The sequence below is a fragment of the Lycium ferocissimum genome, chromosome 5 (genome assembly GCF_029784015.1).
Source record: "Lycium ferocissimum isolate CSIRO_LF1 chromosome 5, AGI_CSIRO_Lferr_CH_V1, whole genome shotgun sequence".
NCBI lineage: Eukaryota > Viridiplantae > Streptophyta > Magnoliopsida > Solanales > Solanaceae > Lycium > Lycium ferocissimum.
Window position 1 is genome coordinate 71,480,971 of NC_081346.1, and position 17,708 is coordinate 71,498,678.

Here is a 17,708-nt window from a genome sequence, read left to right on the forward strand (position 1 = left end):
AATCAACGGTTAAGCCTAAGACTAACTTCCATGATCCACTAACTATCTCGACCGATAGGACGTCAACCACTATACCACGTATTCAAAAACATAATATGTTAGGGTTTTCTCATAGCTAGGGAGGGGGATTGACCTAAATTTATAAAGAGTGCCTACCCATCATAGGCCAATAGTTATTGGGCCCAGCTTATCCACACACATAACAATTTAATATTAGGTCTTTTATTAATCCACCACTTGAGCCACGTCACTATCCTTTCAGGCTATAACCAATTAACATGAGTCCAAATTCCAACAAAACTTTCTTTCATTCTATAAGAAGCCATCAAAACAAAACTATTTTTCTTTCTTCCATTCAATAAGAAGCCATCAAAACGAAAGTACTTTTGTGTGATATATTTTTTTTCCTTTAACTTTCATTGGATCATGTATTCTCATTTGATTACACAACCGATTGAATAAAGAAACAAAATCTCCCAGTAATCCAATCAATATTTATGATGTCTATACATTTTATATTTTTAGGACTTAAAACTCATTATACTCTAAAAGTTACTGAAAGTTAAGTAGCTGCTTATGTTCTCTACGACAAATAATTTTTAAGTTCTGCAGTTTAACTACACTTTTCACTCCTCATCACAATTTACTATTTAAAAAAAAATATTTTCTATTTTTAATATAAAAGAATCGAACCAATCAAAACATCGAGAATGCTTTATATTTACAAGACTATTTAAAAGTAACACTATTTTATCGAATTTTGAAGATAAATTGAATTAAATCTTCAAGTTATATATAGAAAATGATACTCAGTGTGGAGAGAAATAAGTAGAATTTTTCATCTGTTATAAACATAGACAAAGGATACTCGAAGATAAATAAGAAAAACTTTCCTCTAAGAGTAATTATAATCTAAAAGAGAATGAGATTGGCCGTCACCAATATAGACAAGTCATATTTATAGAAATAAATAATCATTTTCTTCAAGAATGTATATTATGACCTAGTTCACATATGATTCTTTAGTTAAATTGGGACAGTTTTGTTCGAATGATAGGAATTATCTGAACAAATCCTTACAAAATCACGTACATTGTATTAAGGGCTGATGGTCGTGATTATCAGTAGCGATTTATGGATTTTGTTGTCAGGTGGTTGGTGGTGATGATTGTAAATGGTAGCAAGTGATGGTGGCGACTATTGTAGTGGTTGGCAGCGATAGTAGGTGGTGAGAGTTGATAATGGTTGGCAGCAAAAATGGTGGTTGGCAATGGCGGAGGTAGCAGTACATGGATGAAATTGGTGAATTATAATCTTTGTAGAAATTCTTAAATAAACGCCTTAATAATATTAAGACTTTGTTACATATCTTAATCATTTACTTCTATTCAAACCCATTACTTAAATGATTGAGATTCAAACATAGAAAACCAAACAAACTTAATGACTGTGATTTAAATAATTAAAATTAGGACGTTCATTGTATAGACACAAATGATGCCTTAATCTCTCCCAAATTCATTGACTTGCTTTCATAACTCAACAATATACCCAGTAAAATTTCATAAGTGGAGTAAAAGGGTATGCAAACCTTACTCCTATCTCATGGAGGTAGAGAAATTGTGTCCGAAAGACCCTCGACTCAAATGCAGCAAATCAAAACAGTTATGAAGAAAAGGAAAGATGCAGTGAAGAGAACATGAAGCAGTAAAGATCATTCAGAAAAGAAACAACAGCAAAAACGAAATAGTGCGACACATGAAACACAATAAATAACAGATGATAACAGTAATCAAAAAGCAAGAAACTACAAAAATAACGCTAGGACTACGACATACACAGTGTTCCAGACTACCACCAAATTTCCCCAACCAAAAAACGAGACACTGCTCAACTATTCATTAACCTTTTATCCTAATCTGCGACCTCTATACCTTCCTATGCAAGGTCACGTCACGACGTGCATCTTTCGAAAACAAAAAAAGGACAAAAAGCTAAGCACTATTTAGTTCAATCAAACAAGAAAACCAAAAAAAAGAAAGTACATGAAAAGAAATTATAAAGAGAAAAGATAATTATAAAGAAAATGAAATTATCTTTTTAGTTCACTTTTCTCTCTCTATCAATCTTCCTATAACTTTTGACTCACATTAGTGAAGTGAAACTCCCTCAACTTTTCTCTCTCTTCAAGATAGCTTTAAGAACCCTACTCACCCCCTAATCCACCCCCCTCCATGAGCTTAATATATATATATATATATATATATATATTGTATAAATATTTATAATATATATTCTCTTTCTACAGTCTTCACAGCTCACATACCATAACTTCCCATCTCTCTAGGATATGTATTATGTAGATACAGGTTCTTTTTTATCTTTGTTCTATCTATATCACTAGGGGTTTCTTTTTAGTATATATATAGATATTAGTGCTTCTGTAAAAGCCTCTGATCTGAACTCTGTGCACTGAAATATATATAGAGAACAACAACAAAGAAGGAAACTATTTTACAAGGTATAGAAAAAAAAAAGGGATAACCCTAATGGTCTATAGCCACTTGTCTATATTTTTTATGACATGTATGTTATATATTATTATTTCTTTATTTTTCAGTTATGGGTATGTTTAGTTTTATGTATAGGGATTATCTGTTTTGAAATCTTGAAATTTTTTTTTTGGTCTTTATAGGTCAAGTTTATATCAGATCTTGGAAAAAAGAAATCTGTTTTTTTAGCTTGTTGTTTTGATTTCTTGAGATGGTTTGTCACAAAAAGTATTGTTTTAGGTTTTTTTTTTTTTTTTTTTTTTTTAATTTAAGATTAATTTGATGGTTTTTTTGTTTGTTTGTTTGTGTAATGAAGATCTAGATGGTTGTAGAGGAGAAGGTGTTTCATTTGTACTTCTCTTTCTTTTCTTGAAAAGTATTACTTTTGAAGTCAAAATGAAGTTTTTTAATTTTGTTTTTAATTTTATTTTAAAACTTGTGTGTCAAAATGCAGGAGATTTTTGTTAAACAAGCATGATTAGCTTTAAGATGCCAGGCTGTAACTTGTACATTTGCTTCCCTTTTTTTTTGGCAAGTTGACTTTTGTTTACTTCTAATTAAGTTTTCTTTATTTTTTGAGATATATGAGTAATGTTGGGTTGGTTTATAATCTCAGTGAAGGTTTCTTTTTTTTTTTTTTTTTTTTTTTTTTTGGGGCCATTTTTTAGGTGATCCATGTTTCTTGCACTACAGGACAGTGTTGATGTATTGATGATATGTATTAGGTTGTGAAAGATCCAATTTTGTTCTGTTTGGTAGTTTATGCACTTCAGCATTTTTGTCTTCTAACTGGTATTAACATATATACTGTTTTAATTTGATTATTGTTGCTTTCTCCAGCTGTGTTTAGTGTCTGATTCTCATGGTTGCCTAGTTTTTTTTGTATCTATAAATTTTGGACATTTGCCTGAAGTTTTGGTATTCTACTCTTTCAGAAATCAGAATAGGCAATCGGGTTGTTAGCGGATGCGAAAGCATTTACTGTGGTGAATTTAGCAGCTTGAAAAGACTATCATCGTTATAAGGCGCACTTGTCAAATTTCTTGTTTGGAGTTGGTTGATTTAGCAGCTCGAAAAGACCATCAGCATAGTAAAGTGCACTTGTCAACTTTTTTGTGTCCATTGCTTTCGGGTGCTAACTTGCTTGCAGTTCTCCAGAGATTACGAGGGGTTAGGTATCTGGCTTTATCCGGCTGTGTGGGAGGAGCTTCACTGATTGGCATTGTAATTATTGAGCTTGTTCATGTCAAACAGGTTGCTTAGTAATGTGGTTGTGCTAGTTGACTGAATAAAATTATGGAATCTGAAACTCGGACTATAGATTATAGGCAGCAGTCCAGCATGATTCAACGGATACTTTCTGCTTCTGTGCCGATGCTGCTGATTACAGTTGGCTATGTTGATCCTGGGAAATGGTCTGCAATAGTTGATGGAGGAGCCCGATTCGGGTTTGATTTGATCATGCTAGTACTCTTGTTCAATTTTGCTGCCATTCTGTGCCAGTATCTGTCTGCTTGTATAGCCTTGGTTACAGACCGAGATCTTGCGCAGGTAGTGTTCTGTTCTTTCATTGGATTTTTTAACTTTTGATTGCAGTATCTAAGTAGTGATGGATCTTAGTGAAGTCGAACATGCATGGATGTTGATTCTCCTGCTCTTGTATGTTCCATTTAGAACACCCCTAGCAAGGACAGAGTAGTCTTGAAACATGATCAAGAATTGCGTCTTGTTTCTGTGTATGGACATCTAGGGTGTGTTTGGTATGAAGGAGAATGTTTTCTTAGAAAACAGTTTCAGGAAAAAAAGTGGATTTCTTACTTATTTTCTTGTGTTCATGTACGTAAGCAAAAAAATATTACTCCCTCTGTCCCAATTTATGTAATGCTTTCCGAGATTCAAACTGCATGAACTTTAACCAACATTTTTTGATGTAATTTTTCACCAAATTGATATGAGAAAAGTTGCAACTTTTACTACTTTTCATGTAGTTTTTAAATATAGAAATTTTAATCATTGAGTTAATCTAATCCAATTTAGCTTCAAAATTTAGCGAAAAGCGAAAAGTATCACATAAATTGGGACGGAGGGAGTATCCTAAAAACATTTGTATATAATCTAGACAAATACTATGGGAGGTGGGGGTGGGGGTGGGGGGTGGGGGTAGGGGTGTAGGTTGGTGGGTATGGGGGCTACGGAGGTGGGGGTTAAAGATGAGGTGTGTTGGAGGGTGGGGAGGACACAATCAATGTGGAATGCCACTTGTGGAACTTGTTTTCCCTACTTCTACTAGGGAAGTCAGTTTCCTCATTTTTAAGTAATTTGTTTTCCAAGATTTTTGACTAACCGAACATGGGAAAATTGGTCCTCTATACTGAACACACTCTTAGTGTTTTTTTAGGGGACAAATTCTGAGCCCTTTTATAGGTTGTTAACCCGCGGAGAATATTTTACCGCTGATATCAGAAGCTATATGTACAATACAGTGGAATCCTTGTGTGAAAAAGATAATGCCATGATAACAAGCTCCACTCTGCGGTAGTGTCTTATAAGTTGGCTAACACTATTGAGTGGAGAGTACTGGAATGAGCATGTGAGTTGACCAGTTTTTGGTTCATTCCTTTGGCAACTCTAGCTATTCAGTTCGTCCTCCTTCCATTTTTCAACACACTGGTTAAGAAGAATGCCTGTAACAAACTTGCAATTTTGTTTACCTTTTAACTTCTGTTTAAATTGTTAGCTTGTATTTTGTGTAACCAATGATGTATAATAACTCTGTTGTCCTTGATGTTATCAAAGATTTGCAGTGAAGAATATGACAAAGTTACATGCATATTCCTAGGAATTCAAGCTGAGGTTTCGCTGATTGCTCTGGACCTCACATTGGTAGTTTCACTATTTCATTTTGTGTACACTCTGGGTTTCTTTTGAGATTATGGCCTTTCCTAGCGCATTAACCTACAACCACTTGATTCTGATAATAGGTTTTGGGCACTGCACATGGGCTTAATGTTGTGTTTGGAATTGACCTGTTTAGCTGTGTTTTTCTGGCTGCAACTGGTGCCATTTTGTTTCCACTGCTCTCTTCTCTCGTCGTAAGTCTTACTACTAACTATCCTCGTGGACTTTCTTGGATTCTTGTCTTGTAGTTCTAGTATCTCATAAATGATAATGACGTCAAAATACTATGTCTAGGACAATGGCAGTGCGAAATTCTTATGTATTGGCTGGGTTAGCTCTGTACTGCTCTCTTATGTTTTTGGAGTGGTCATAAGTCAACCTGAAACTCCATTCTCCATCGGTGGGATGCTGAATAAGTTCAGTGGAGAGAGTGCATTTGTGTTAATGAGTCTTCTTGGAGCAAGTATTATGCCTCACAATTTTTACCTCCATTCTTCTATTGTACAGGTGTCGCTTCTCTCTCTCTCTCTCTCTCTGTCTTTTTATATATATGTGCGTGTGTATATATAAAAAAATAATCTGTACTTGCAGAATAGAGGTGTGCATTGTTGAGTGCCAGTGGCATGCTCATATGTCTGTAACATAAAAAAAAAAAAAAAAAAAAAAAAATGTAACTTGGACTTCAATTGTTAAGATAACTATTGGTATTCGAAATTGGGCCTTGATAAATCTTTTACACAACAAACTGGAGAACTCTAGCTCCTGAGTAAAGAATTTGGCATGTATGATTTGTTTACTGATGTTGAACATGTGGATTCTGTATTTGCTTCTATCTTGTGGTTGTCGGTTATGATTGCCGAACTTACTGCTCATCCTTGGGATTTAAGATGGCTGGACCATGATCAATTCAGTTGCTTAGATTGATTCTTTTGAAGAGATCTGTTGAAGCAATCCATGTTTCTGAAGCCTCTATTATTGTTAAGCTTTTTATGCCAGGGATCATAACGTTTATGGTTGATGAGTTTATTTCTTCAGGAAAAGGAAACCAAAATACAACAAGAGAGTTTCTCTCTCCTTTTTTCCCTTTTGGGTGGGGTTGGGGGAGTGATAAGGTCATAGTGCACGTTGGAAATGACCTTGCGTTGCTTTTTTCCCATGTGTACCAAGTCTATCTGTATTATATATGTGTAGCCCAAGAGCCATAAGATCCAATATTACCAGGGCAAGGTACATAGGCATGATTCCAACAGTCTAAAAATGTGAAATATGTTCAGACATGCTTAATGCTCAATGATGTGTCTTTGACATCCCTTGTGAAAAAAATAATGCGTCTTTGACATTACCGGTGCATGTGGTGTTTTTGGTGCGGCTACATTACTTCCATGTTTTAATACATTTGTTTTTGGATATTGAGAAAGATTTTTAGAACTTCCCATGTTTCATGTTATTGTATGGTTTTCATTAGTCTCAGTCATTATCACAGCTTAGAAATAATTCTTAACTCGACATCATTTTGGTTTTATGACTCCTAGCTACTTGTGTTGGTAAGATCAATACTAGACTCTCTTGTTTACCTCTATATAAATTCTTTTTTGCAGCAAGGTAAGGAATCAACAGAACTTTCCAGGGGAGCTCTGTGTCAGGACCATTTTTTTGCCATTGTTTTCGTATTCAGTGGCATTTTCCTTGTCAACTATGCCGTGATGAATTCAGCAGCCAATGTGTCTTACAGTACTGGACTTTTGCTGCTGACATTTCAGGACGCATTATCATTGCTCGATCAGGTTGGATTCAAACAGCAAAAGACGGTTATTGACTTTTCTGATTTAGAGATGTTAACGATATCTTTTTGAATAATTGACACAGGTGTTCAGAAGTTCAGTAGCACCATTCACCATAATGCTGGTTACGTTTATTTCCAATCAAGTTACACCACTAACTTGTGATCTTGGTAGACAAGCAGTTGTGCATGACTTATTTGGAATGGACATCCCGGGCTGGCTTCATCATGTGACAATCAGAGTTATTTCTATTGTTCCAGCCCTTTATTGTGTATGGAATTCAGGAGCTGAAGGCGTATATCAGTTACTAATATTCACACAGGTTGTGGTTGCTCTTGTGCTTCCGTCTTCTGTCATACCCCTGTTCAGAGTTGCTTCTTCCCGATCAATAATGGGCATCCACAAAATTTCTCAGTTAATGGAGTTCTTATCTCTTGGCACATTTATCGGCTTACTTGGCCTGAAGATTATATTTGTCATAGAGATGATATTTGGGAATAGTGATTGGGTTAATAATTTGAAGTGGAATGGTATTGGGAGTAGCGTGTCTACTCCATATGTTTTTCTCCTCATTGTAGCTTCTTTATCTCTTTGTCTGATGCTGTGGTTAGCAGTTACTCCGCTGAAATCTGCAAGTTCCAGGTTCGATGCTCAGACATTTTTGCAAATGCCTATGCCCGAGTCATATCCCGAGCGTAACCAACTTGATGCGAGTAATACTAACTTTGGTCTAGAAAGGTCCTTCCAAAAGCAAGAAGGTACATTTCATGTCGAAAAATGCGATCCAGATTTATCAACTTCAGATCTTGATCAAATCTTGCCCGAATCACTCTTGGATTTTGAGAAGGTCCATCATTTGGCTACCATTGACGAGAGCAAATCTGAAATGACATTTTCAGCTCCTGCTGTCAGTCATCCTGAGATATCTTCCGCAGCAAAAAGTGTTGGTAGTGAGGTATCTGATGTTGAATCTGTGGATACCAGTGTCGTCACTACTGAATCTGTGGATGTCGTAGAGAAGACACTCAGAATTGAAGGGGAGATGGAAAATGACAGGGATGATGGAGATTCGTGGGAGGGGCCTGAAGAGGCAACTAAAGGAGTATCTGAGAACGCTCAATCTTTTATTTCTGATGGTCCGGGGTCATACAAGAGTCTTGGTGGCAAAACAGAGGACACAGGGAGTGGTACAGGAAGTTTATCAAGATTAGCAGGTCTTGGTCGTGCAGCTAGGAGGCAGTTAACAGAAGTTCTAAATGAGTTTTGGGGGCAGCTTTTTGATTACCATGGCGCGGCCACACAAGAAGCCAAGTCCAAGAAACTGGATATAATACTTGGTCTGGATTCAAAGATGAATCCAAAACCTTCCCCTTCATCATTAAAAGTAGAAAGCAGTGCGTATATTCCATCTGGGAGTGCAAGAGTACCGGAGTCTCTGATCAACTCGAATATGTACTCTCCCAAGCAGCAGCAATTTGCATCAGGCATTATGGACTCTGCTAATAGAGTACCAAAGGAGCCAGGTTCGATGTGGTCTAGCCATATGAAATTATTAGATGCTTATGTGCAACAAAGTTCCAACAGCAACATATTTGACTCAGGTGAGAGGCGCTATTCCAGTATGCGGATTCCAGCGACATCTGCTGGCTATGATCAGCAGCCTGCTACTGTGCATGGATATCAGATTACTGCTTACCTTAATCAAATTGCAAAAGAAAGAGGATCTGATTATCTAAACGGGCAACAAATGGAGTCACCATCTCCTCGTTCCGTATCATCACTGTCGTCATCAAACTATGCCGAACCGTTCGCTCGTTCTTTGGGGCAAAAACCTCAGAGTGGAGTGAGTAGTCGAGCACCACCTGGTTTTGGAAATGTCCCTGTAGCCCGAAATAATTCCATGCAGCAGCCCGTTAACACTTCTACCACCGACCTTAGCTCTACCGAAAACGCCGAGAGCTTAGCTGGCTCAGCCAACTCGAAAAAGTATTACAGCTTGCCTGATATCTCAGGCCGCTATGTTCCCCGCCAAGATTCTTCACTCACAGACGGGAGAGCTCAATGGTACAACAATTCCATGGGATATGGACAATCTATTGGTCGATCTGCTTACGAACAAGCCTATATGAGTGGTTCACTAAGGACAGGTGGTGGTCACCAGAGGTACGAACATTCTCCTAAAGTCTGTAGAGATGCGTTCTCCTTGCAGTACAGCTCGAATCCAGGGACGGGATCTGGATCCCTCTGGTCTAGACAGCCTTTTGAGCAATTTGGGGTAGCTGGTAAGCCAGATATTGCTAGCGGCGATCAGGGAGCCATGCAGAATTCGTCCGCTCAGGAGAGCATGTCTACGGTGGATTTGGAAGCTAAGCTACTTCAGTCATTCAGAAGTTGTATTGTGAAACTTTTGAAACTGGAAGGATCTGAGTGGTTATTTAGGCAAGATGATGGGGCTGATGAGGATCTTATAGATCGGATTGCTGCAAGAGAGAAATTTCTATATGAAGCTGAAACTAGGGAGATTAGTAGATTGACCAACAGTGGTGAATCACAATTCTCTTCCAACAGGAAACCTGGTTCTGCCTCAAAACCTGAAGAGATGGATTACACCAAGTTCTTGGTGATGTCAGTTCCTCACTGTGGAGAAGGTTGTGTTTGGAAAGTAGATCTGATTGCAAGCTTCGGTGTATGGTGCATTCACAGAATTCTCGAGCTTTCACTTATGGAAAGTAGGCCAGAGCTGTGGGGCAAATATACCTATGTTCTCAATCGTCTTCAGGTAAACCCTCATATCATATCTAGCTTTTTTTCGTTAGTTCTTCTGTTTCATGTTTTTAAATTTCCATTCTCATTTTAATAATACTTCTACTGTTAGTAACTATTATCCAGTCAAGTGGATAAGATTTCTATTTCTTTGGTTCTTTCAATATTTTTATATTGAAAAGCAAATTTTGAGCATCATGAAGCATGCTTTTTGGTGTTAGCCTGCAACCCTTCATGAGAACAACAACATACCAAGTGCAATCCCACAAGTGGGGTCTAGAGAGGGTAGGATGTACGCAGACCTTATCCCTACCTTTGTGTGGTAGAGATCTTTCACTTCTGCAACCCTTCATGAGAACCCTCTTTAAAGCTTATATTGCGTCGCTAAGGCACAATAACCGTATTTTATGTTAGATTCATCGTTGGACCTTGTTACCGTGCCGAAAAAGACATTATAGCGACTTTCCTGGTCTTTCCACGTTTGTTTTTAAGGTGGGTTAAACAAGTGGTAAAAGCATTATTCTCCATGTAATGAAATTTTGATCTAGTTTTTTCTGTATGCGATTTCTTATGTTTATGCTTAAAAACTTATTTATTCTAGGGGTCTCTTGGTTAATATTGTCCTTTCTTGGAACAATGGGGTAGTGCTCTAATTGAGTTGGTCTCGACACTTGGGAAATGTTTTACATTAGTATATGTGTTATTTGCTCCGACCCCTATAGTTTGCCAGTGTAAGATTGTTTTATCATGTATCTGATGAATCATTTACCAACTTCAGGGCATAATAGAACTGGCATTTTCGAAGCCCCGTTCTCCAATGAGCCATTGTTTTTGTCTTCAAATTCCAGTTGTCCGCCAGCAGCAAAAGTCAAGCCCCCCTCCAATTTCAAATGGAAACTTACCGCCACAAGCAAAACAGGGCCGAGGAAAATGCACGACTGCACCAAAGCTCATAGAGATGATCAAAGACGTGGAGACGGCAATTTCCTGTCGAAAGGGACGAACAGGCACTGCAGCAGGAGATGTAGCTTTCCCTAAAGGGAAAGAAAACTTGGCATCTGTCCTCAAACGCTATAAACGTCGACTATCCAATAAGCCAGTAGGAAACCAGGAGGCAGCGGGTGGAGCTGCTGGACCACGCAAAAGTACGTTGTCGCCCTCATCAGCTCCTTTTGGTTTGTAACGCTTGTTTCTCAGTTCATAGCAAACCCTTGTTTCTCAGTTCATAGCAACTGACCAGTGATCGATCACCATTGGTAAAGACTTGTGCTTAGTTGCTATGAATTTTCTCTCTCCTTCCCCACTACACTCCCTTGTATTTCCTCATGTGTATTTGAATCTTTGCAGCTTATTCACCCCCACCCCCCTCCCCTTGTACCTCAGTCTTGTATACATAGGATAAAATGTTGTAACGAGGTTAATGTAAAACTGTAGCGGTGAAAAATGAAATGGGCTAAAAGGCGGTAAAGGATCTTATTGCAAAATTTGCAGTTTTCTCCCTTTTTTCTGTAGTGCCATGTTGAACTTTAGCCTTTGCTGAATTACTTTAAGATCAAAAGCTTATTATATTACTGCTACCTTTTTATGTAATGGGAAAATTAGTTGCTGCATATGTAGTTTGCTTGCCATGTTGAACTGACAGCAATTTGACACTGCCAGTTACTTTTAGGCAACAGCTTTCTATCTGGACCTCTTTTTGTGATGGGACTATTAGTTAAGTACAGATGCTAGGAGTTTTACAGTAGCATGTAAAATAATGTTTACCTGATTAGCAGAGGAACTAAATTTTTTACGAAGGGAGTTAAAATATAAATAAGTATGCAACAAAATAGGTGGGGAATTCAACGTATAATATACATAATCTTTTTTGCCTATCTAAACGTTATTTTCAGCGAAGGGTAAAAATATATTTCTTGGGGACAAAGGTTGCTCTGCCATGTCTCAGTTTTAATTTATGTGATATTGTTTGAATCAACACGAAATTGAAGAAATAAGCGAAGTCTTTTAGAATTTATAATCTTACACTTAGACATAATATAAGATGAACACTGTTAAGTTAATTATTCTCTAATTTAAGATGAATCATTCTCTTATGAGACGAATTAGAAGAAAAAGATGTCACGTAAGCTAAAGTGAAGAAAATACAAAAGGTGTGAATTATTGACTGGGAAAAGGGGGGACAAGGACAGCCATATTCCAATATATGGTAATTGATTTTTTGGTGAATTCATCAGCATTCCAATAAAGATCTGTTGTCCTTACCGCTTTAGTTGAACTTAGGGGTCGGTATTAGAGTAAATAATATATTAGCTTAGATTTTATTTAATTTTTGTTTTGTATTTTCAATCTAGGTATAATTAATATCTGTAATAGCTATATACCCTATTCAATATTATTTTTTATATATAGTAAACCTATGTATGATTAGTACCAGTACTATTTCTATTTTGATGCACCCTATTTAGTACTATTTCTATTTTAATATACCCTCTTCATTTAATAAACAAACCGAATAGTCGATACAAAATAATGTCATCATAACTAATCCTAGCATTACTAATAAACAATATTAAGTACTATTCTTATACACTCTATCAAACGACCCCTTATTGTGATCATTACGGGTGCAGAGGCAAGATTTATAATATAGTTTATGTGTTCGGTAAATTTTAGTAATTTATTTTTGTTTTAAAAATATATCAATATATACAAATTATCTATTTCATAATTACGAAATTGTTCTGTCCTATATTTTAGAATTTATAAATTTAAAATCCTAAATTTATCCATGTCTACAGTATTAGTATAATTAAATCATCAAGTTCAATATAAACTAGTGTGGTCCCTCTGCTTAGGACATCAAAATGTCAAGCCATGATCGAAGAAAGACATGAGACAAAAGCACATTAGAGGTCGCTTGGTAGCTGGTTAGGAGGTGAGTTATGCAGATATTAAATACTGTATAAGTAATATCATGTTCGTTAGTTGGTTTTATGAGGTTTGTTATTCATGTATAAAATTGGTATAGTGTTGGTTTGCAATTTACAAACTCGCATAACTAACACATGTATAAATTATGAGGAAATCTATGTATTATTGTATGTAGGATATAAAAGATGAAAATTAATACTACATGAATAACTAATACCTACATAACTCTAACGAGCTACCAAATGACCCCTAACTAGTGAGGTCCCAATTTTTGGTGGACGGAACATGATGAGTGCAATCCAATGGTTGATATTTCACCCCCTTAGTTAGAGTTTTTTTTTTTTTTTCTCAAAATGAAACCTTTCCTGATAGAGTACTTTATTTTCTTTCATAAGTCACTTCGATTCGAATTTAATTAATCTGAGTCAAGAAATTTATATGTTGAATATTTAAACTTTAAAGCAAAAGAAAAAAGTTGAGTGTATCGTGGTCTAACATCATATACACGTAAAAAGTTGTGTGCCAAGCGTGTACCTATCTTTTTCATTCTTTATTTTTTTTCTATTGCATTATTGCATATATCACTCTCAATTCTCCTTTCTTTCTGCAAGCTTCTAGCATTTACTTCTCAAACTCTTTTCTTTCCTTTCTGTTTATGTGAGTTTTAGCTTTGTTTCGTCGACAAGAAAGATCGATCCACAAGTAGTTTTAATAGACAAGGTATGTATTTCTGAATATTAAGATGTCGTCTCTGAAATTTAAATACCGGATAATTCAGACTATTTGAATTTAATTTGCTCAGCAAGTAAATGTGTATAATTTATCTTTATTTGAGAATTAATGGATATATATTTTAAATAAAATATTAATTGAATACTATATTCACAAAATATTTGTGAAAAATATTATTCATGATTGTAATTTGTATGGTTAATAAAATACATTAAAAGATTAGTGGTGATAGCAACTGACGGTACTGGTTAGCGATGATGTTTGTGAGTGATTATAATCTATGGTTAGGCATAGATGGGCCAAAGGTGATGCTTGTGCAGTGGAGGTGATTGTTGGTGATGATCAAACAGTTATAGTTATACATAGTAGAAGTTGTTGATAAAGGTGATTGATAATGATAATAAATGGTGATAATTTGATAGTAGATGTGGTTAATGGTAGTCACAACCAATAGTAGAAGTAGTTAATGGTGGAGGTGATTGTTAGTAATGGTGTCGATGGTGGTAATTAGTGGCTTGTGTTAATTTTACCTGTAGTTATTGGGTGACAGCTAGTGATGATGATGATTGACAGTTCATTAGTTGTTGGCAGAAGCCGAAGATAGTGGTTGTGTGGTGATATTGAATAAAGTAGATGTAAAAGGTTTAAACACTATTAATGGTTTTAATAGTTATTTGAATAATTCTGATATATTCAGTGCAAATGTGACATAGGGAAAAAAAGAAGCAAAATCTATTTAATAGATGGAGATCTGAATGAATCAAATTTAAATTCGCTCAAGTGAAAATGAAATTAGAAATCATTTAAAATTTCATTAAGAGTGTGGCCTAGTGGTCAAATTTACGTCTCGATTCAAGTTCAAAGAAAAGCAAAAATCTTAGGTAGTCTGCAGTAAAATTAGTAAAAGCGCGCAAAATGTAGGAAACACCATGGTTATAAAATAAAACAAATAGACGGAGATCCAACTAGGTGCTAATGTTTAATGCTCCAACAAAATTTTGCCGACTATATTTGCTCTTGTATATGCCCTTTGATTTTACAAGGGCATTGGTTTAGTTAGTAAATTGAATAAATCAATTGATGTGTTGATAAATTGATTTTTGTGTCAATGCAGGAGGCAGAAATTGCAGTAATCAAACTACAAGATGTATGTACTAGTGATTTCGTTGCCTTTGATTATATTGGTCTTGATAATAGCCATTGTTTGTTACCTGTGTGGAAGGTCATGTTAGAAATGATCAAAGACGTTTGGAAATTTTCTTTGTTGTATTTGAATTTATACAAGTATGTAGAATAAAAAGTAAAATCATATCTAATTTTTCTAAATTTTATTATCTAAGAAAATAACTTTCCAACTAACTTTATTCTTTACAAATGCTAATATGCGCTGAACACGTGAGCTGGAATTAGTATTTATACAGGTGTTTTTATATAGCTATCCACTTTGTTCTTTCCCACATTTCTCCTTCGATTCATTCTTGATTGTTCTGTCCTTTTTCGATGTGTTCAATGTGTTAGAAAAATAGAAGAATATTGATACTGAATATGAATTAAAAACAGTAAATAAATTATTATAGACATTTTGTGGTGGCATGCCATTGTATTGATAGTGATTTCGGTTCAATAGAAATACAAATTGTTGCAGCCGGTTGCTCCTCAAGATTACACAATTACTTTTAGACACACACTCATGGCTTAAAGCTATATTGGTTATTTGGTAAATCTTTTCTCCTTATATTGAATTGTGCTTTATTAATCTTGTAAAGAGCTAATAAAAAGGAATGGTCTTGCACACATAAGAAATATTGTGACAAGGCAAAACGGGTAGATTTACCCCCTACATGCGCGCGAGATATATATGAGGTCTAATTCAATTATGTTTTTTTGAACCTATCATAAAAGTGTCCAAATTCAATGGATAATAGATAGAATATGTCCGGGTACGTCATGATCCCTCCAGCTTTTGCCCTATATAAGCAACACCATTTCTGAGCATTTCCATAATCCAATATTCATTCATCCTTTCTTCTTCTCTGAATATTTCTCTAGACAATTATTTTGTGTAACATCCAAAGGGAATTGACGTTTTCATACAACTATTAGATATTATTGGCATAACTTTAACCAAAAACGTGGTAGCATAATTTAGCCCTAAAAATATTGGCACTAAGTAGCCAACTTAAGGAAAAAGGTGCCTAAACAATAGGATGCAATTATTCTATTCCGTTATTTAACGTATATCTTTAAAATTAGGGATTTTTTTTTTTTTTCTTATTTGATTACTGGAATCCCTAAAATTAGGGATCCAATTTTTCATGTTATCCCTTTTTATTTAGAGTAAATATTAGTTTAAAATACTCTAACTTTTTTTTTCTTATTTCACGTGAGATATCCCTAAATTTAAGGATTCAATTATTTTGTTTTCCTTATTTCATATTTATGTCAATAAAATTTTATCTTTAACTCTTCACAATATATACCAGAATGTATACATGTTACTTCACAATGTACATCAGAATGTATACATGGTACTTCACAGTGTATATTACTTCACAATGTATATCAGAGTGTATACATGGTACTTCACAATGTATACCAGAATGGATACGTGGTACTTTACCATGTATACCAGAATGTATACATGGTACTTCACAATATATACCAGAATGTATACATAGTACTCTTCTTCTATATAGAATTTCCAGAATGTATACATGGTACTTCACAATGTATATCAGAATGTATACATGGTACTTCACTATATATATATATCGAATGTATAAATGGTACATTTCTTCTCTATCGAATTCCTAGAATGTATACATGGTACTCTTCTTCTCTATCGAATTCCGAGAATGTATACATGGTACTTCACAACATATCATGGTAGATTTTTTATTTTGATTGGACAAATTTAAGAAAAAGGAAAGAGAGTGAAAAAGTGGAGGAGAGATACATAATAGTGTATAGATGGAAGAAGAGAGAGAGAGAGAGTGAAACTTCTTGGAGAGAGAATGAGGAACTAAGAAAAGAAATTGAAGAGCAGGAATGAGGGAAACTATAGTATGAAGAAAACAGACGTGGAGAGAGAGTGAGAAAGTGGGAGCTATTTTTTCTCAAAAATTTATGGATCATAATGTGCTAAATTATTTGAACCAAAACATGTATATTGGCCATTTAATGCCAGATTATCAAAACTTGGCTAACATATGTCAATTATGTGTATATGTTAGCACCTTGTGCCAAATTCCCAAATGGGGAATAAGGAGAAAAGCTCTCTTCCTAATCAATAAGAGACTTTTGTCTTTCACATCAGAGAAGGAAGTGAGATAGGAAAAGAACCCACAAGATTCTTTTTACTCTTTACATTACAAAAGAAAGGTTTAATGCCAACACAATGTTATTTGAAAGTCAGGTGCTTTTTGGACAATAAGGTCCCAATGTTTCTTCTTTCTTCATTTGGTCTTTTAAGCTGCAATTCATGAGACTGTGAAGTTGATTGAGGAGTGTTATATTCACAACTGGTCAAGGGGTTGATGGTGAACATTCATTTCAATGCTCATCATGCATTACTTCAAAATGCTTTATTATGGCTCCTCCTCCAATTTCTTGTTGGATACGGAGTAAAAGAAAAAAAGGAATGAAACCCTTTGCCAAAAGAGTATAGTTTGTTTATCTCATATTCTCACCGCCCTAATTTACTTGACGCTTTTGCTATTCGTGATTCGAATTATCTGAACTTTGATCAATATTGTACAAATTATTCTTTCATCATATTGTCAGGAGAAGAATTGCAACTGATAGAACTTTTTGTATAATTTTAATTAACTTAATTTAATCTTAAATTATTGAGTGATCCAATCCAATCTAGATTTAAAGATTAGTTCAATTGGCTTGCAAATAGAGAAAAATGTCACATGAAATCAGGACCGAAGGGAATAGAATTATATCATGTTGCACCCTGTTTCTTGATTTTGTATTTATAAAAATAAAATTACTTCCTATTACTTTCTCCATCTGTTCCCATTTATGTCATTCGCCATTGGATACA

General features: G+C 35.3%; 1 protein-coding gene and 1 long non-coding RNA gene across 4 annotated transcripts; both read left to right on the forward strand.

Moving 5' to 3' along the window:
* The first annotated feature begins 2,238 nt into the window (after nt 1-2,238).
* Nucleotides 2,239-11,193, forward strand: LOC132057302 (ethylene-insensitive protein 2.2). 3 transcript variants are annotated; one of them, XM_059449842.1, is made up of 8 exons: nt 2,239-2,369; nt 3,488-4,103; nt 5,349-5,435; nt 5,534-5,644; nt 5,745-5,957; nt 7,049-7,234; nt 7,317-10,010; nt 10,773-11,193. In XM_059449842.1, the coding sequence occupies exons 2-8, from the start codon at nt 3,849-3,851 to the stop codon at nt 11,175-11,177; spliced, it is 3,951 nt and encodes a 1,316-aa protein (XP_059305825.1). In that variant the 5' UTR covers nt 2,239-2,369; nt 3,488-3,848; the 3' UTR covers nt 11,178-11,193. The 3 variants fall into 3 exon arrangements, with proteins under 3 accessions (XP_059305825.1, XP_059305824.1, XP_059305826.1); XM_059449841.1 differs by having other exon boundaries at nt 2,306-2,521; XM_059449843.1 differs by lacking the exon at nt 2,239-2,369 and adding an exon at nt 3,255-3,277.
* A 1,742-nt stretch (nt 11,194-12,935) lies between these two features.
* LOC132057303 (uncharacterized) lies at nt 12,936-15,016 on the forward strand. Its single transcript, XR_009415125.1, has 2 exons — nt 12,936-13,645; nt 14,772-15,016. It is a non-coding gene; the product is annotated as an uncharacterized LOC132057303 (long non-coding RNA).
* Nucleotides 15,017-17,708: the final 2,692 nt, after the last annotated feature.